The 20,971-nt window shown below is 34.0% G+C and overlaps 1 protein-coding gene across 2 annotated transcripts in view; it reads left to right on the forward strand.

Annotated features, from left to right (window-relative positions):
* srms (src-related kinase lacking C-terminal regulatory tyrosine and N-terminal myristylation sites) overlaps window positions 1–20,971 on the forward strand; it is a 29,972-nt gene extending 9,001 nt beyond the window's left edge. Inside the window, exons 3-8 of one of the 2 annotated variants that reach the window (NM_001136250.2) lie at window positions 7,060–7,226; window positions 10,908–11,055; window positions 13,824–13,982; window positions 17,454–17,635; window positions 17,711–17,867; window positions 20,772–20,971. In NM_001136250.2, the coding sequence (NP_001129722.2) occupies window positions 7,060–7,226; window positions 10,908–11,055; window positions 13,824–13,982; window positions 17,454–17,635; window positions 17,711–17,867; window positions 20,772–20,971 (1,013 nt within the window). Of the gene's footprint in view, window positions 1–7,059; window positions 7,227–10,907; window positions 13,257–13,405; window positions 13,567–13,823; window positions 13,983–17,453; window positions 17,636–17,710; window positions 17,868–20,771 lie in introns of those variants that run through there. The other variant, XR_012398212.1, reaches the window with a different exon arrangement.

Genomic DNA, 20,971 nt, shown 5'->3' on the forward strand with positions numbered 1-20,971 from the left:
CTGCAGTGTTTCCAACAGCATAGAAATAAAGAATAAACTAAATAAAAAGAATTAAACAAATGCTTAAACAAGTGCTCTGCGTGTGATGAAATTCAATCTTTGAAAATCTTTGGAGTTGTTTGATTCGTAGATTAGGTAGGCTAATTTAAAAATTGATTGTTTATAGGAACTATAAATAACTAGTTTACAAATAGAAAAAGGTTGGTTTGTTGGATGTAGAGTAAATCATCAATAGCCTATTTATTAAGTTTATGACGTGGCTCCAGGCAGCACAGAGGCGATCAGCTACAGCGCTGGTTTGTGTCAACTCTGTATCAAACTGTGACCAGAAATATCCTTCTTTCATTTAGCTTTTTTGGCAAAATATGTCTGTAGGCAAGTGTGGTTGCACGTGTTACTGTACTGCGAGTTAACAAATATATGTTGCACTGTTGCACATTTAGGGGCCGATCACACCAAGCACACTTTTCCGTCCCAAAAACCAAGGTGCACCACACTGTCTTTTTTTGTTGACAAGAAAAAAAAAGCGTGATGCTCTTTTTTTATGTCACTAGGAAACGACCGAATCCGCTGCGTAGTGATTGTGCGCGAGTGTTGCTGTCAGTGTTGTTATAATTCTAGTTTTAATAACATTGTGATATTCAAGATTTGAAAGTCATACAGCTCTGGATAACAGCGACCACAATCATTATCTCAATCTCTCCTCCATCATTAAAAGTTCATCATTAAAGTCGTCTTGACAACACAAACACTGCAGGTACCTCATAGGAAACCCCGTCTCTGCTTTCAGTTGACTGAAGAATGAAAAAGATGTGACTGAGGGAACATGCTTTTTCCACTCGAGCACATATTCCGCAACAGCAAGACGCACAGGGCACATAAGCAGCGCAGCTGTTAGTAAACCATTCAAAAGAAGCACCTCTCAATGCAAAAAGCACGCTCCCTGTGATCAGTTTCTAGCTGAACTTTAAAAATATATAAAATAATAGTTTTTAATCGTTTAGCTGATACCATTAATCTACAAACGCACTCTTTCGGATAACGGTTAATCGGTTCTTTTGAGCATTCCTAATCGGTGTCCTTTCACTCCAAAAAAAATCACAGTAAAAGCTGAGTGATGTGACATGATGCATAATAAACGTGCATTACACACTGACGTTTAACAGTTAGATATATTTGTTGCCTCATTAAAAGCGTGTAGAAATTTTTTACAATATAAATGTTAAACTAACAAACATTGTAACTAACAGACTATTTGAGGTGACACTGAATAAATGTATAATTGCAGAATTTTGTGATCTGAGAAACTGTGAACAGACGAGATAATAGGGTCCATGCATGGCTGCCTGCTTCCTACTATTTCTGAAAGCCTGTCCAGTTTTCAAAATAAGAGTCCACCATACATAGAAAATGCAATAAGCTGGGTTATACTTAGAAAATAAGGAACATAAAATACTCTGGAAGTCAGCTGCTGTTTTTTTATGATGGTATGCTGTGACATGATGCACAAAAGTGCATGAAACACTATTAGTCAGCAGTTTACATTTATACTCAGAAAATAAGGGTCAAAAATGCATCATTTTATAATCTTGGTTGTGGCCAATCAAATGCAGCCTGGGCTGTTATATGCATTTATTATATTTCAATGAAAGATATTATCAAGCGCTCTCAAGATATTTCTGCAAAATGTATTGATTAACTAATTTTACTTCTAATCAAAGGGCAAAAATATGCTTTTTTAAGTGCACTTAACTTAAAAGAAGAGTTACAAATCCTCACCACTTTATTCACACTCCAGTGGATTCCTTTCTTCTTTTCAACACAAAACAAGATATATTGAAGAATGTTGGAGAAAAAAAGCAGCCATTGACTTCCATAGAAGGAACTAAAATACTATGGAAGTCAATGTTTTCTTTCAACATTCTTCAATGTATCTTCCCTTATCTTCGACTGAAGAATGAAACTTAAACAGGTTTTTAAACTAGTGGAGGGTGAGTAAATGGTTATATCAATTACTTTTTTAGGGTGAACATAATTTAAGTTCACTTAACAGTCACCGGTGTCACTAATAGCAAGGGTTTCTTTTTTCCATCAATTCCTTGTGTTAGTTCAATATGTATACATATCTGCTGAATATCAGTGTTTAATACACGTTCATGCATCATGTCATATCACTCAGCTTTTCTTGTGATTTTTCTTGGGTGAAAGGAAACCATTAGTTTAGTTTTAACTTTATTATGTGTTCTCCTTGGCACAGAAGGAAATGTGTCTTTAACACTGGATTTAAGACAACAACTGCATAAATACAGCCATACAACAATCGCACAATAGCAACACTCATCAAGACAACAGCATAAGTTAAAAACTTAAAAACCAAATTAGCCCCATACATATTACTGCAGATCATTCTTGACAAACCACTCCATTCACTTTGAACAGTGATCTGATTTAAGACAACAACTGCAATTATGATAAGTGATTTTTATCAGCATTTCTTCAGGCTTTAGGAATTTTCAACCTGTGTCCTGATAGTCTCTACTTCAAAAGCTGAGTTAAGGGGATGCATATTGTCTTTAAAACTTGCAATTGCTGTTCTTTCTATAAAGGAGTCAAATAGAATCTGCAGTGAATGTTGTTTGTAGACAGTTATCTTATTTGCCTGATCAATAAATAATTAATAATTGATTATACTTTATAAAATCTGTTAATGATGAGGTAATTCAATTCTGCCAGTCTTATTTTCATATATGTTTGACCCACAAAATACAACTTTAAATGCATCTCTCATGCTTCTTTTTGTTTTAATATAATTTAATTTAGCACATATATCATCCACAACACACAACTCAGCATCAGTATTGGAGAAGTAGATTTATACAGATAGCTCACTCTCTCCTAACGTTCACCTCTTCTAGACTTAAGTTGTAATGGTTGTTTGACAAGGCATCTACTCACTTTGAAAAAATGTTTTTGGACAAGACAAAGTATGATTATTTTGCATGTGTGTATTTCAGGTTACATCACACTGTGCATGTGTATGTGTGAGAGCAGGCGAGCTGTAGAGTGTCAGAGTAGAGCTCATTACTATTCACAAAGGTCACACTTTAGTTTGATGGTCTGTTCCTTGAAATTTAGTTACACTGTATCTACATGACAATTTATTCTCATTATTTTAAGTAGACTGTTTGGTTGGGGTTGGGGTTAGGGTTACTTTAAGTTGATAAGTACTTGCAAAGTTTCTTATAGCCAGTTACATGCCTGTTGAAGGAGCACATCAACAGATATTAAGCAGACAGTCTACTAATACTCAAATGGGCCATCAAAAAAAAAGTGTTACCTTCATAACCATTCCTTATATGGTCAAACCTGAGATTTCATTTTAGAAGTAGTTCTGTTTATATATGAGCTTATGAAGTTTACATAAACTGTTTACATACACTGTATAAAAAGGCACTTAACCATTTAAAAAAAGTCAGATGTTAATGTGACTAAACGTTTTCTCTTTTAGATAAGTTAGGATTATCAAATTTGTTTCTGTTATGCTTAATATCAGAATAATGAGAGATTTTGGTAACACTTTATAATACTACACACTATAAATCATTTATTAAGCATTAGCATCTAGTGAATTCATTATTTGTTAAGCATTAACTCTACTTTAATAAACGTTAATAAGCAGTTTATAAATGCAGCTACAAATGTTTAATTCTTGACTTATAAGCACCTATATAACATGCTTATTAATTGTATTTTCATACTTTGTTAAAGATTTATTTTCATTTCTAAATTGAGTATCACATTATTTACAAACCATTTGTATTTAAGAGTAGTTGAGGGGTTTTTGAAAAATTCGGAATGAGTTAGTAAATGATTAATAAACTATTGAAATCAACATTTATATATCTTATTATTCAGGCATATATTAATAGTTAACTAATATGTTAATAAATGCTTTATTAACTCAACTTCATGCAGTTTTGTGATAATCTAAAGTGAGGACTATTTATGCTTTATAAATTCCTTATAAATGACCATTTAAGGCTCATAATCAAATGAACAATAATCTTTGCAATCTTTCTAAAAAGTAAAATTACTGTAAAGTATAAACATTGCTGAATAACAGGAGTATCAAAATCCGACATCCAACTGGATAAAACAACAACAACAATATAATAATTTAACAATATAATAAGATTCAATGTTTTAACTCTACACTGATTTTAGATAAGGTTGCAAAGATTTATTTTTTATTTGAAGTACAGTTTCATTTGAATAATATAGTTTGCCATTTTTCTGAGCCTTTATTTGTCATTTATAAGGGATTTATAAAGCATAAATAGTCCTCACATTAGATCAGGTCACAAAACTGCATGAAGTTGAGTTAATAAAGCATTTATTAACATACAAATTAACCATTAAAATATGCCTGGTTAATAAGACATATAAACGTTGATTTCCATAGTTTAATAATCATTTACTAACTCAATCTGAATGATTCTAAAAACCCTCAACTACTCTTAAATACAAATGGTTTGTAAATAATGGATACTTAATTTAGTAATGACAAATAAATCATTAACAAAGTATGAAAGTAAAAGTATTAAGCACATTATAAATATGTTTGTATAAATAAGTCAAGAATTGAGCATTTGTCGCTGCAGTTATAAACTGCTTACTAACGCTTATTAATGTAGAGTTAATGCTTGACAGATAATGAATTCACTCTTTGCTAATGCTTAATAAATCATTTATAGTGTGTAGTTATTATAAAGTGTTACCGAGATTTTTTGAGATTGTTTTTCTTGAAAGTCAAGTTTACATACAATAAGGTTATTATGCCTCTGAAAAAGCTCAGATGATGGTGTCAAGGTTTTGGAAGTTGCTGATTGGCTAATTGACAACATTTGAGTTAATTGGAGGCACAACTGTAAAACAGTATTTAAGGAAAACCTCAATCACACTGCTTCCTTTTGTGACAAAATGGGAAAATCTACAAGCCAGTATCAACAAAAAAAGCCAGATTACAATTTGTTAAATTACACTTTGAAAAGAATAATTTTTGGAGACATGTCCTGTGGTCTGATGAAACTAAGTTTGAACTGTTGGGCCATAATGACCAGTGTTACATTTGGAGGACAAAGGGGAAAGCTTACAAGCCTAGGAACACCATCCCAACTGTAAAGAATGGGGGCGGCCGCAACATGTTGTGGGGCTGTTTTGCTGCAGGAGGTACTGGTCCACTTCACATGCATAGATGGCATCATGAAGAAAGAACATTTTGTAGAAATACTGAAGCAACGTCTCAACAGCCAGGAAATTAAAACTTGGCCACAAATAGGTCTTCCAAACAGACCATGACCCTAAACATACTGCCAAATTAGTTAAAATGTGCTTTAAGGACAACAGAGTGAATGTTTTGTAGTGGCCATCAGAAAGCCCTGACCTCAGTCCTACAGAAAATTTATGGACAGAGTTGAAAAAGTTCTGTCAGGAAGAATGGGCCAAAATTCCTGCAAACTATTGTGAAAAGCTTGTGGAAGGATACCCAAAACATTTGACCAAAGTTGTACAGTTTTTAAGCAAAGCTAAAAAATAACAAGGAAATGTAGGTAAACTTTTGACTGTCTAGAAATTGATAAAAAAATGCTCAATTTTTTTTCTCTCATTATTCTGGCATTTAGCAAATATAAATCATTTAGGTATTTCTAACGGACCTAAAAAAGTAAACGTTGAGTATGATTCTAACAGACCTAAAAAATTAAACGTTTAGTATGAATTACTATCATTTTTATCATTACTATCATGAATTACAATTACATTTAAAAAAAATGGTTATGTTCCTTTTTTTAAAGTGTATGTAAACTTCTGGTTTGAATGGAAAAGACGAGGTATTTTTTCAATCAAATGTTAATTGGAGTATGTAGGATCATATTCAGATTTTTTCAATGTAATAGTTTGTACAGTAATTTGTACATTATGTCACTTTAATCCTTTACAAATATCACCAGGATTCTCCTCCACTTTAAAAATAATGGTGGAGGAAGAATCTGACAAAGACAGAGCCAATTCGATGTAATGAAAGAAAGTCAAATCTGGGGTGTGCATTGGCATTATGGAGCGAAGGGGCTTCGATAATCCTCCACGAAAAAAAAATCATCAGACATAAATCGTCCACATTACTTTTGTGAGCCAACTTCAAAAATTCCTCCACATGCTGTTCGATGGAGCGGTTACCTTGTTGCAGGCGAGTAATTTTTCCCTGTGCTGGATCCATAGTGGCGGAATCTTTCTGTCACCGGATGTCAAGGGAGCAAGGACAAGAGGTTGGATCCAAATGCAATTTTTAATGAAAAAAGATTATTCGTGCAGGCAAAAATCAATGAGGTCAAAAAACAAGAACTCGGGTATCATGAAGGGCATTGAAAAATGCAAAAACAAAGCGATGATGTAAGTACAAAAAGTTACAAAACAATCATCAAAACATGACTAGAAAAACTATAAACAGGACAACACTCACTGAAGATCCAAAAGTTTACGTTCATTTATTTATTAATCACCTGTTTCTTAATGGTCTGTCTCTAAAAGTGAGGGGACGTATCCCCCCAGTACCCCCCGTTTGCTACGCCCCTGCTGGAATCACTCGTTTTTTTCCAGAATCACAGAAGTCATTTTGAAATGTTATTACTGAACGATCCAGCTAATCAAACATTTTTAAGGCAACATGTTACATAATACAGAAAAGAACTAGTGATATTTTATGTCAGTAATACTGATTAAGAAATTATTGAACATTTCTGATTAATCATTGCCTTTTGAAAGCTTTTATACTTTTACACTCTTAAGTGTTTCATGGAAGGCAGAAAAATATTTAAAAAAAATGCTTATGATTGCATTAATAAATCAAAGCTTTCTGATATTGTTTAGCAGTTTTTCACATATTTAATCAAATAGCTTTATACCATGTTGCAAAATAATCAATCAGTTAGAAAAACTTCAAAACCTTTAGTTTCCTAAAATATTCATGCTGGAAATTTCTTATTTGATTTTTCTGCTTCACAGCCAGAAGTGAAAACAGTGTCTTCCATTTCCGTATTCATCGCTCGCCAATTGGTGCTTACTTCGTGTCTGAGAAGATCTCTTTTGGCACTCTGGACGAGCTCATCAGATACTACCAGCAAAACTCCAGAAGCCTGGGATGCCACATAGACCAGCCGTGTGTACAGCGAGTATGACACTCCTAATATTCATACACACATATATACACACACACACACACAACCTTCAGCTCTTAAAGGGACAGTTCACATAAAAAAACAACGTTTATTCACAATTTAATGAACCCATGAGCGGTTCCAATCCTTTATAACTTTCTGTTGAGCACAAAAAAGAAGATATTTTGAAGAATGTTTCGTACAGAAGAAACAAACTAGTGGAGGTGTCAGTAAATAATGACAAGACTTTATTTTTGCATTAACTATTCTCGTTTTGTTAGTGTGAAACTATCTCTCATAAATGTGCATTTCATTTCATGGTATCAGTTCTGCATTAGTGATCCAGTTAGAGATATATTGAGAAGCGGCCTGTTTCTGCAGAAGTAGCCCACGGCGAAGGCTCCAGTCAGTCTCAGCGGTCACTAATCTCTCCTTCCTTTTAATCAGTGGCTTCGCGCATAATATATATATATATATATATATATATATATATATATATATATATATATATATATATATATATATATATATATATATATATATATATATATATATATATATAATTTTTTTGTGTGTGTGTGTGTTTTGTCCATCTGGGTTTGGGCTCGTAGTGATAGACTGCTTTTCTCTCCTCCTCACTGAGGCTAAATAATAGAGCCGTGGACAGGGGTGTTACTGGACATAAAGCTCTACTGAGACACAGGCCCCCTCAACCAACATGGTTGTACATAGAGAATAATGTCTTCATTACGACTCTTAATAAATACACTTATATACTCTAACTCAAAGCATTTACTGGGGCACTGTCGATGGGGTCTAGAGATGCCCCTGGCCGTGGACACATATAGTTAAAGTCAGAATTGATAGCCCTCCTGTTAAATAAATTTTTTTGTATATGTGTTTTTTAGATTTTACTAGATATTTTTCAAGACATTATAATTCATCTTAAAGTGATATTTAATGCTTAACTAGGTTATTAGGCAAGTTAGATTAATCAGGCAAGTCATTGTATAATGATGGTTTGTTCTGTAGCATATTGAAAAAAATATAGAGCTTTAAAGGGGGCTAGGATTATTGCCCCGTAGAAGCTTGAAAAAATTACAAACTGATTATATTCCAGCCAAAATAAAACAAATAAGATTATTATTTAAGCTCTAGAAGAAAAAATATTCTCTGAAATACTGTGAAAAATTCCTTGTTCAATTAATTATCACTTATATTTAAATAAGGGATAATTTAATATTTAAAAAAGAGATATTTCTGTTTTGAGAAATATAAAAAAGAGTAAATATTTCAGAGGAGGGCTAATAATTTATAAACTGTAGATCCACTGAGACACATTTACTCACTCATGGGCTAAAAAACTGCGGAATTCTGCTCGCACAAATTCCATGAGGACCTACTAAGAACACTTTATAAGAGTTGGTAGGAACCCCACGTTTATAGAACCACTTAAACTGACATGGAGGTAACAAAACTAATGCAATACTAAAACCACACATCTGTCTTTGTGTAAACATTTGACGGCATGCAAATACTTTCACTCTGTGATGTAGATATGTAAAGGACAGTTTGACTGAGGTGTTTTTTTTTCGACAGTTAAACAGAAATAAATATTTTGTGTGACTTTGAGCTGTGAAACTGCAGATCTTACACATATTTAAACAGCTACATACACTAAAGAAAATATGAAAACACATCACATGACCCCTTTAAAGTCTAATGTCAGGTTCAGACTGCACAATATCAGTGTTACGTCTGTTTGACGTAGGATATCTGGCTGGTTTATAAATGACAATGAGGAGTGTTGGGAGGCAAGAATCGGTCATTTATAGCAGCGTGTCTTTGCAGACAACAAGCAGCACAGTGTCTGGGACAGAAAGCTTTTTCTTTTGGTCCTCCATGATTGATTCTTTCACCCTTTGACACTTAACAATAAAGCACAGGAGCTTTTTTTATACACAGCTTTTAAACATAGAGGAATAAAAGAGAGACGGTGCTAGATGGAATTATGCAATAGATAAATATAGGTGTATGGAGATAAAACAATACAAACACACACCTTCAGTGGCTCCTTCAATGTTGATTTATGATCTTTTTTTCTGAAATCAGTCGTACTTTGGCTTTCTTAATGACATCATGTAGTTTTTTTTAATTTAAGTGTCTTGATTGTTTACCCATAGAAAGCTATCCTATAGAATACATTACATTAAAAATGGTACATAAGATTACCTTCATTATTTAATAAAATTCTCTCTAAGGTAAATAAGCAGCATTGCTATAACCCCTTTTAAGGGCTTAGTCTTTCTTGAACACGTTAACTTTGGATAATAAAAGCATCACAATATGGACAGTTTTAGATTAAAAGTTGTCTTTTAAGTTGGTTGTTTCGATGATGACTTTGTATTACGTTTGTGGTTTTTTTTGCCTGTTAAATTTAGTTATGTAAAACTGCATTGTCATTTTTGTATTTAAAATGCAGACCTGTTATCGAAAATTAAGTTTCACACACAAAAATAGTGTGTATCTGAACCAAGCGCAAAGCTTAAGATATAAATTAATAGTATATAAAATAATTTTTTTAGGGATAGGGCCTTAATGAAACTTCCCATATCAGTGAAAAACTTGCCTTAAATGTACACAGTAATACATTTAAATATGACAGTGCACATATGAATCAGTTAAGCATTTGTTCATTTTTCAAAACATTTTGGAAATTAATATGAAGCAAAAACTCATGCCGACTCATCCAGTTATGTTTTACACTCATTTTTATAAACAATTACAATTATTATTATATATTTTGACCAAAGATGAAACATCCGATTATATTGCGTGTATCAGAATTACAGTGTTTTTATATATACATTGAATGAATAACTGTAAAGAGTCAATAATTTTTTTTATATTTTAGCAAAAATAAAATGGGTATAGGTCAAATAATTTTCCATCATTGTTCTGCGTAACAGTGCATTCTTGTAAAAATTAAACACTTTCTAACCAATACTTAATAATGTATTCATATTTAGGACAAGAATCATTAGATGACAGACAGATCACAATGCAGCCCTAAAATAAACATTAATTGTCATTTTATATTTTAGACATTGTCACGATCCTTCAAATTACTAGCTTTTGCCAATATAATTGGACTTTTTGTATTGATGAAAAAATATATTTTTAAAAATATTAAAAAATTATTATTTTAAAATGACTGATAAAATTGTAATCTGGAATATGTTTTTGATTTATAATAATTTATTGATGTTGTACTCTAAAAACTAAATTAAGACATGGTTCCATTAATTAAATGTGTTATTTTAAGGGGGCTTGTTTTTTCACTTGCTTTACCTTAGAATTTAAGATCTTAGATTTTACCTAAGGATTTAGATAAGAACATATGTGGATCTAGCCATATGTCATATTTGTCAAAACCATTTTCTGTTTAATTATGTAAAGCAAATGACAAAATACATATCATTTTCTTGTCCTACATTTCAAGCTGCATGTCCAAAGCAAACTCCTCAGTGAACAAACGGTCTCTCTTTCTCTTTTTTCTGCCTCATGTTTACACAGTTAACAAAGTGGAACCGTTCCCTAGTCTTCTACTCACTGTGTTTAGAGTAATGTGATGTAAGGGCTTGGTTCCTGGAAGAGGTGTCTGGTAACCTTTGTTTCGTGTTTGTCCTTGTGCAGAGGGAGTTATTTGACATGGAGCCATGGGAAAGACCCAGAGAGGAGTTTATGCTGGTCAAGAAGCTTGGAGAAGGCCATTTTGGAGAGGTCTGGGAAGCCATCTGGAAAACACAAAAGAAGAAAGTGGCCATCAAAATGCTCAAACAAGGTAACAGATTACACAAAATTCACTGTTTTAAAGTGACAAACCAAAATGACACACACAAAAAGCTCACAGAATTCCTCACTAATGCTCATATTTGTGACATTTGTCATTTTATGTCCACCAAAATTTACTTTAGGGATTGGGGAAATCTTATTGTTTGCGATATATTGGTAAAAATTATCCCCATGACAAAAATAATTGATGTAATGAAAATGATTATAATGAAGATGTAAAAAAAAAACTGTAATTGGTATAACTAGTCGATAAAAAAAAAAGATTTACTTAAGACATAACATCAGTATGAAATAACTAATCATGCTATTTTATAGAAGTATTTATAATTACAAGTAATAAAGGCTAGGTCAATTAGCATTGCATTATAAATATAATCCTGATATTACACCGTGTTTGTTTATTGTCTTCATGTTTGATCGAATTTTTATCATCTTCATCTTCTTTGCTTAGCTGCCATGATAGCTGATGTATTTTCTTTAAAAGTCAATATGTAGAGTTTATGCACTTGTTCACCCTCTAGTGTCTAGTATGAATGATACAGAAATAAATTCTCAATGTATGTTGAACTCACATTCACACTGCAGGAAAATGTGACCCAAATCTAATTTTTCTGCCCACATGTAATCTCGGATCTGTTTTTGTCATGACAGAATCTGATCTTTTCAATTCTGATTTGTGCCACTTTCATATATGGTATTAAATCTGATACAAAACTGATGTTTTGCAATCCGACTTGAACATGAACATTTATGTAGGAATTCGTGTGACTTTTACATCATTTTCAATCGACACACGTCATTATTCTATACTGGTTTAGGTTCCTAAAAATACTTTACCAAAAATTAAGGTTGTTCATTTTGAATATCTTTTAAATGACAATTGACGCTTGTTAACCAAACATTAACTATTAGCATGTAAACCAAAAAAAAAGTATTGTTCAGTTAGATTTACAATACCACCATAATTCAGGGTTCATACGGTCATGGAAAACCTGGTAAAGTCATGGAATTTTGACATGGCGTTTTTCAGGCCTGGAAAAGTTTTGGAAAAGTCATGGAAATTACATTTACATTTAGTCATTTAGCAGACATTTTGTCCAAAGTGACTTCAGCTGCAGCCACACTAGAGCTTGTGCTTGTAAAATTCTGTCGTATGGCCAGAGAAAAGGGCAGGGTTAAACAATATGATTTGACACAAATACAAGTGAGCGATTGCTCTATATTTTAAATTTCTTACTTTAAATAGTCTTTTATTGGACTCACGCAATTACCTGAAGTGATTTCGCAGTTGAGAATTCATCAAGCTTGAACTTTCGAATGCCATGAAACGCGAAACAAGTGCTTGCGCTTCTGGTCTGTCGCATTCGTGGAAGTCTATGGAGCGAAAAGTGCTGTGTGATTGTATATTTATAATAGAAGTAGTTTTGCCTACTAATTCTAGTTTAACAAACTATTAAGATTATCTAAAATTAGTTTTATTAGTTCTTGGCCAAAAACATGCTCTCACATTATTAGTGCTGTATAAGCTGCATCTACTTTACCTAGATATAAAAATAAATTGAAACTATGGCGTGTTTTATGATATGCTGTAATAAACTTGAACATTTCTTATGATTTACCATGTACAGTTAAAGTCAGAATTATTAGCCCCCCTTTGACTTTTTTCTTCTTTTCAAGATATTTCCCAAATAATGTTTAACAGAGTGTTTTATTTTGGCTTGAATAAAAGAAGTTTTTATTTTTTTTAAACACTATTTTAAGGTCAAAATGATTAGCCCCTTTAAGCTATATATTTTTTCGATAGTCTACAGAACAAACTATCTTTATACAATAACTTGCCTAATTACCATAACCTGCCTAGTTAACCTAATTAATTTAGTTAAGCCTTTAAATGTCACTTTAAGCTGTATAGAAGTGTTTTAAAAATATCTAGTCAGATATTATTTTCTATAATCATGGCAAAGATAAAATAAATCAGTTATTGGAAATTAATTATTAAAATTATTATGTTTAGAAATGTGTTGAAAAAACCTTCTCTCCATTAAACAGAAATTGGGGGAAAAAATAAACAGGGGTGCTAATAGTTCAGGGAGGCTAATAATTCTGACTTCAACTGTAGGTCAAATCTTTTTCATCTTTGTTCTGCGTGTGCATTTATGTAAAAATGAAACATCATAGTTTGTAACAATAGTCTTTGTGTTAAAAAAATAATTACAAGTCATAAAAATTTTACAAGTCATCTAGAATTAAAACAATGAGTTTTACCGTCTTTGAATCCATTCATCCAATTTCCAGGCCATTACATTCGTTTGTTTTAGAAAAATATACCATTCATACAGCTTGTTTGTTTCATTTGATAAAAATCGAATATTATTTGGTATTTTGACCAATGGTCATTTGATGCTCTTATTGACAATTGACATTTTTATTTTAAATAAAAAAAAACTGCAACTAGTTAGCAGAACAAATCATAGATTACGTTATACTCCAACATGGAACTAAAAAATGCTAATCCAATTATACTAAAAATTTCTAAGTGCTCTCTTATTTTTCCTCATAGCTGTTTATCCATCTGGACATATTCAGCACAATAAAAGTCCTTATCTGTCTGGGATTTATTTGCGGAAACAACCGAATGGCTGTATATTATTCCTTTCTTTGTAAATGGGACCTAATTGAAAAGTGTTAACTAAAAAATAAATAGACATACATTTTTTTTTAACTTTCCAACCTTTATTCTCTGTCTGCGCTCTATAGAGGACACAAAGCTGGATGAGTTTGTGAAGGAGGTTCACGCACTGAAGAACCTGCACCACCCCAAACTGATCGAGCTGCTGGCTCTGTGCTCACGAGGCGAACCCGTCTACATTGTCACAGAGCTCATGGCGAAAGGAAGTCTCAAATCATACCTTTCATGTAAGTGACATTCGTATCTTGTGCTGGCATGTGTTCAATAACATTACTCAAGATTACTGTATATGATCGGAGAGAGAATTTACGAGTGTACGAATTTACGAAATGTCTTTTTTCTCTTATCAGACAATCACGTCCACACTGGCATTAAACATTAATAGCTTTATATCACTGCAGGGTTTTATGGTTATAAGAAGTCTTTGAGCACAAATGTGTTTATATTCTTGACATAAAGCTCACTTCCTTTAAAATAAATATAGCTCTCATAATGCTGTATGACCACTTAAATGCTTAAAAGTGTTTCATTTTCATTTCTGTGAACTGATGCGTTAGTTCTTAAAATTAGTGTCTTCGCTTTATTACTTAAAGGCCTGTAGTAAATAATGGTTTAAATGGTTTATTGACCTTTAAAAACTAATTTACTTATATGATTTTTTTTTTTCATTTTTGGAACACAAATTGAAATATTTATAAAAAAAAAAAAGAACTTTCTGTCTCTCCATTGATTGAACATTTGACCAGAACTAGGAATGTATTGATGTATCAGCTACCAATATTTATTGGTCAATATTGGAGTGAATCAAAGCCATCAGCATATCAGCAATATATGATAAAGGTCATTGGTTAATAATTGCACATAGGCAAAGAGTTGCAAATACAACAGTTTTCTCTGAGCAAAATCATTTAGGGCTCTATTTTGAAGATCCAGGCACAAAGTCTAAAGCATTAAGGGCATGTCCGAATTAACTTTTGATATTTTAAGAACAGAAAAATCTTCTTTGCGCAGTGCCGCATAGTCTAACAGGGTTGAGCTTATTCTCTTAATGAGTTATAAGTGTGTTTTGAGAATAAACCAATCAGAGTCTCATATTCTATTCCCTTTAAGAATCAGTTGCGTCATTCTCAAAACACACCTATAACTCATTTAGAAAATAAGCTCAACCCTTTTAGGCCATGTGCCACTGCGCAAAGTGGATTTTTTCGTCCTTATATTAGCAAAAGTGGATTCTGACATGCCTTTAATGCGTTTGCGCCCTGCGCTTTGCAGTTTGCACATGGATCGTCAAAATAGAGCCCTTAGTGTTTAGTACTGTCGCCTCACAGTAAGAAGGTCGCTGGTTGGAGTCCCGGCTGGGCCAGTTGGCATTATTTATTTGTGGAATTTGCATGTTCTCCTCTTGTTGTCATGGGTTTCCCCTGGGTGCTCCGGTTTCCCCCACAGTTCAATGACCTGCAGTATAGGTGAATTAAATCATAGATATTTACACTAGATGCTGCCTACTCTATTGTTGTCTATTGGAAGAAATGCGTCAATAGAGCCACCATTTTCACACAGGGTAGCGCTCCATTGAAATGAATGCGGGACTAAGGTGCAGTGGAGGACTGGAAGAGAAATACACAAATACACATATATCTATGATGGGGAGTTTTCCCAATGGTCATTATGCAAATATTTTTGTTAAATTACGAAAAATTATAATTTTTGATCACTTTTCTATATTGATGGATAAGTAACTGCACAGGCATTTCCTGACAAAGATCAAGTGTTTGTGTGCATGGAAATGTACTATCCACTTTGCCTATTTAATTTGATCTAATCCATGTCCTGAAACACACCCCCTCTCATTCTTTCACTTCTCATTCAGATGGAGAAAGCGATTTGTTTGTGAATGAATCTCCATTATGAACGACTCGTTCACTGAGCCGACAATAATCCAAGTTTCTGGCAGCGCAGCGTCTCGTTGTCGTATTTCATTTACATTGTTTATCTATTTTATTCAACAAAAATACCATAGTATTTAATGCAAGTTGGAGCTACTTTGTCTTATGGTGAATGCAGTAAGTGACTCTATTATCATCAATAACGCTACTTTTTTGCACAAAAGTTCATAACATAAAAAAACGTAAACAACTAACTCTTACCTATGAAATGTTCTGCCTTTCTGCTTTGCTTTATTTGGTTGCTCGTTGCTACACTCGTATACAGCGCTAAAGTCCATTATCTTCACATTGTCACACTGTCTTACTTGTGAGGTTGAATGACTTTTGTCCTGGAAACACTCTACAAATATGGTGGCGCTATTGATGTATGCTAATTCCGTATGTGATATTTAGTGTATATATCTATGGAACTGAATAAGCTAAATTGGCCATAGTGTATGTGTGTGCATGTGAGAGTCTATGGATGTTTCCTAGTACTGGGTTGCAGCAGGAAGGACATTCGCTGTGTAAAACATATCCTGGATAATTTGGTGGTTCATTCCACTGTGGTGACCCCAGATGAATAAAAGGACTAAGTCGAAGAAATATTAATGAATGAATTTGAATGTTAAATGAATCCATGCCATGTTCAGTCAAATTAATTCAACAGAGAAAGAAAAAAAAAAACCATTGACCAACATCGGCAACGGTAGCAACCAAAAGAATCTTCTCTGTGCCAGAACTCTGATGCAGACATTCATAATAACAATTGCATTTGAATTAAGTGGTTTAATCCAAGTCTTCCACAGAAACATTGGTGAAGAAATTTATGTTTGACTTTTATCCATGTATAAATATTGTTCAGCACACATCTGACATGCACCTGTTAAGTTCATGTCTTAGAATATATTACATATTTCTCTTTTTTGGAATTAATACAAAATTGTTGTTTTGTTGTCCTTTGGTTTTAATATTTATTGAAATGTCCATCAAGTCATGGAGAAAAAAACATTATTCATAATTTACTATTAGGTAAATAGCACTATATGAAAATTATGAAGTGTCTAACAATAAAGATAAATCGATCTCACAGTAATTGTATATATTATTAGGAGTTCATTCAATCTTTTTATTCTTTTTCTTTTTGGCTTAGTCCCTTTATTAATTTGGGGTCGTCACAGCGGAATGGGTTGCCAGCTTATCCGGCATATGCTTTACTCAGCGGATGCTCTTCCAGCTGCACCCTATCACTGGGAAACATGCACACTCATTCACACACATACACTACAGACTATTTAGCCAATTCACCTATACCATATGTCTTTGGACTATGGGGGAAACCAGAGGAAACCCACACGAACACGGGGAGAACATGCAAGCTCCACACAGAAATATCAACTCACCCAGCCTGGGCTCGAACCAGCGATCTTCTTGCTATGAGGTGATCGTGCTACCCACTGCGCCACCGTGATGCCCATTATTAAGAGCTGTTTTTCCTAATGTTTTTCTGTCATACCATAGGACGTGTTTAAGGTACAATTCAGTAAAATCATTTTAAAAACACATTCGACTTCAAACTACATAAATATAACATTCTTTTCCTCAAAACACTTGTCAACTACCCAAATTCTGTTTTATCCAAGTTAGCAATCAACCTGAATGTGATTGCAGATTTTTATTATCGGATTATTTTCTATCCCATATGCTTGGTGTGCTCTCAAACATTCAGACTCATGCTCCTACTGATCAGTGTTTATCCATCTCTCGGAGCAGCAGCGGAGGGTCAGCTGTTGACCTCGGCTCATTTGATCTACATGGCTGCTCAGATAGCAGAAGGTATGGCTTATCTGGAGGATCGGCACATTGTCCACAGAGATCTAGCAGCTCGAAACATCCTGGTTGGAAATGACCTGGTGTGTAAAGTGGCTGACTTTGGTCTGGCGCGCATCATCAAGGTAACTGTTGGATGTTATGATAGAGAAATGCATGTAAAGTCGATTCCCAGTTTATAATGATGTGTTTGTGTGTAGGATAGTGTGTTTACAGCAAGTAAAACCACCAAGATTCCTGTGCGCTGGACCGCTCCAGAAGCTGCTCTCTATCAGAGATTCTCCGTCAAATCTGATGTCTGGTCTTTCGGAGTGCTGCTGTATGAGATGATGTCACGGGGAAAGATGCCCTATGATGGTATGGGCCTCTGTTCATTTAAATTTGAGGTCTCACATTATATTAAGTGTCCTTAACTACTATGTACTTACATCAAAAAATAAATACAATGAACTTACTGTTTTTATAATATATTTGAGAACACTTGTGGTGCTTTTGAGTAGGGATAGAGGTTGGGTTATGGACAGGTTTGGTGGCATGGGTAGGTTTAAGGGTGGGTTAAGGTGTAAGGAATGGTTAACAGTGTATTTACAAATGTAATTACAAAAGTTAATTACAGATGTAATTACATACAAGTATTTAATCAAGCATAGGTACACAGTAAATACATTGTAACAAACTATTAAATCCTGTGTAAGTACATATTAGTTAAGGCCACTTAATATAAAGTGGGACCAAATTAGAATACCCACACACACACACATACTTGAATATGTGATTCATGAGGATTTTCTATTGGTGTAATATAGACTATTTCAATGTGGTCATGTCATTGGCCACTAAACATTTGTTTGTTGTCAAACTATTTTAATAACTATTTTTAATAACAATTCAGTCACATCCTAATTTGTCGCAACATTATTTATCATTTTGTGGACCTTTAAGGATTCTCAGAAGCTATGGAAATTCAAAGTCACCTCAGCTGACTTCTCTCGAGCTCCGAGCTCCTCCTGGGTGTCAGAGCTCCTCACCCTATCCATAAGAGTGCACCCTGCCACCCTTCGAAGGAAACTTATTTCAGCCGCTTGTATCCGAGATCTTGTCCTTTCGGTCATGAATTAAAGCTCATGACCGTAGGTGAGAGAAGGAACGTAGATTGATTGGTAAATCGAAAGCTTTGCTTCTTGGTTCAGCTCCTTCTTTACCACAACGGGCCCGTACATCGACCGCATTACCGCTGCCACTGCACCAGTCCGCTTGTCAATCTCACGTCCCATCTTTCCACACTCATGAACAAAAACCCAACCTCAATGTGAACTTTCATGCCATATTAAAATAGCCACCTTTAAAATGTGGTTCTTGATGATATTCACTGCCTGATGGATATAGATATAAAGTGGGTCTCAGACTGGACAAGAAGCACTGCATGAAATTCCTTTGTTCTGCTCCATGTCTTTAATTATGAAAATTTATTTTACCACAGTATTTTCCATGGAGTTTCAGCACTTACCTGCTGCTCCTGATGGTGCTTGCATTTAAAGTTTCCATGAAATCAAAACTAACCATATAATTTTGTTAGCTCACATTGTTAGTTTTGTATTGACCAATTCATCTGTGTAAGTCATTAAGAAAATAAAATAGTTTGCCCTTCTAATCTTTATTTGATATCTGAAAATGCACTTCCTGTTATTTTTTCGGTTAATTTGTCAGATTATGTATATTTTAGGAATTGGGCGTAGCTAACATATTTAACCACTCCCTTTCAACTGTCAGTTTTGATATCAAACAGAAATGGTGAGCAGGAGGAGTCTGGCTGTGATAACTCTCCCTAAACTCTTTTCCCGATCTTTCTGAATGAAATACCTACTTTACTACATCCAATCAGCTCGCAATATAAAAAACAAGCCACGCCCACTGTTCTCTCATTTAAAATTTTGTTTCTCTAAGAACTGCATCACAATACGAAAAACAATACGAACGGTCGCAGCTTCTGGTTCATGAGGACTTTAAATGCCTTTCATCTCATTTTACGCTTGAACAACTAAATGAACGCTCAAGTGTATTTAACTGATTTTATTTCCGTTATATTTTCATTATTGATGCTAAAAAACGGAAAATCAAATCTTCACCAGAAGTTTATCCATAGCTGATAAACTCTTGCTGTGCATTTAGCCCATTGTGTTTTATCACTGACAACCCACTAGAGTTTGAGTTTAATCAGTGAATTCCACCCACTGATCTATATATAATAAGATACATAGTGGATTATATAATTCTCTAGTATAGATCAGTGATTCCGCCATCACTGACACGACACCAACTCGAAAACTCTGTGCTCAAAGAAAATGTCCGATTTCCCACTCGTAACAACCACCTTGTAGTGGCAAACATGTGCATTCAACTCATAAATATGATTCATCTGACATAACTTGAAGGCACTGTGTGGTTTTCTGGACTGCATGGGCCGGGGGTGGTAACTTTATTTAAAGCTAGCAATTATAACCCACCACACCTGCATCTATTGGTTTAGAAATAGTTGCACGGCATAACAAGGGTTTGATGTTGTAATATTAAATAAAAAAATAGCAAGTGCCAAACACAAGGCAGCAGTGAGTTTGTGTCCTGTACACACACTGAACAATAATTTAGGGAATTTTCTCACTCTAATTAAAATCCAGTGACTTTTATAGTATGTATGTTGCATAAACATCAGATTGCATATAGTGGAACTTTGTTTATTAACCCTTTTTTGTGAAAACCCATATAAGGTCACTTCATTGACATTGATTACATCTATAATTAATGTAAAGTCATAAATGTTCAAAAGTCTTGTAATAACTCCCTGTAACACTCCACATTCCTGGGTTTTTTCCAGTAAGTGCCCGAGTTAACAGTGATTAAGACTACATATAAAACAATTATAACTATGGAAATGTTGTGAAAATCAATCACCCTCTAATTGCTCCTTATTAGCCTGCTTTATTGTTTTTATTAATTGTATGATTGTTATGATATATTATATTGTGTTAATATTCATTTTATTCGCTTTTTATTATCTAGAAAATAAAGGTAAAATAATCCCAAATTTAAGATTGGATAAATGTTAAAGTATGGCCATGTATGAAACTGAAACGCTTCAATCTAGTGATTTGAAACTGTAATGTGGTCAAGGTCTACTTGGAACTACTTCAGCTGTGTCTTTACTAAAACTTAAGAGGATGCGCATATATCTCATGCACAAATACCACAATCTGTTTCCCACAGGGAAGACTAATAAGGAAGTGATGGAGGCCCTGTCGTCAGGTTACAGGTTAGCGTGCCCAAACCACTGTCCACCAAACATCTACCGCATTATGTTGGAATGCTGGAACAACGAAGCTTCCAAACGGCCCTCGTTTCATGCCCTTCACAGTCAGCTGGACAACATCTACTCCAGACTTTACTTCAAAACCATTGAGGTGTGA

This window comes from Danio rerio, chromosome 23, assembly GCF_049306965.1.
Source record: "Danio rerio strain Tuebingen ecotype United States chromosome 23, GRCz12tu, whole genome shotgun sequence".
Classification (NCBI taxonomy): domain Eukaryota; kingdom Metazoa; phylum Chordata; class Actinopteri; order Cypriniformes; family Danionidae; genus Danio; species Danio rerio.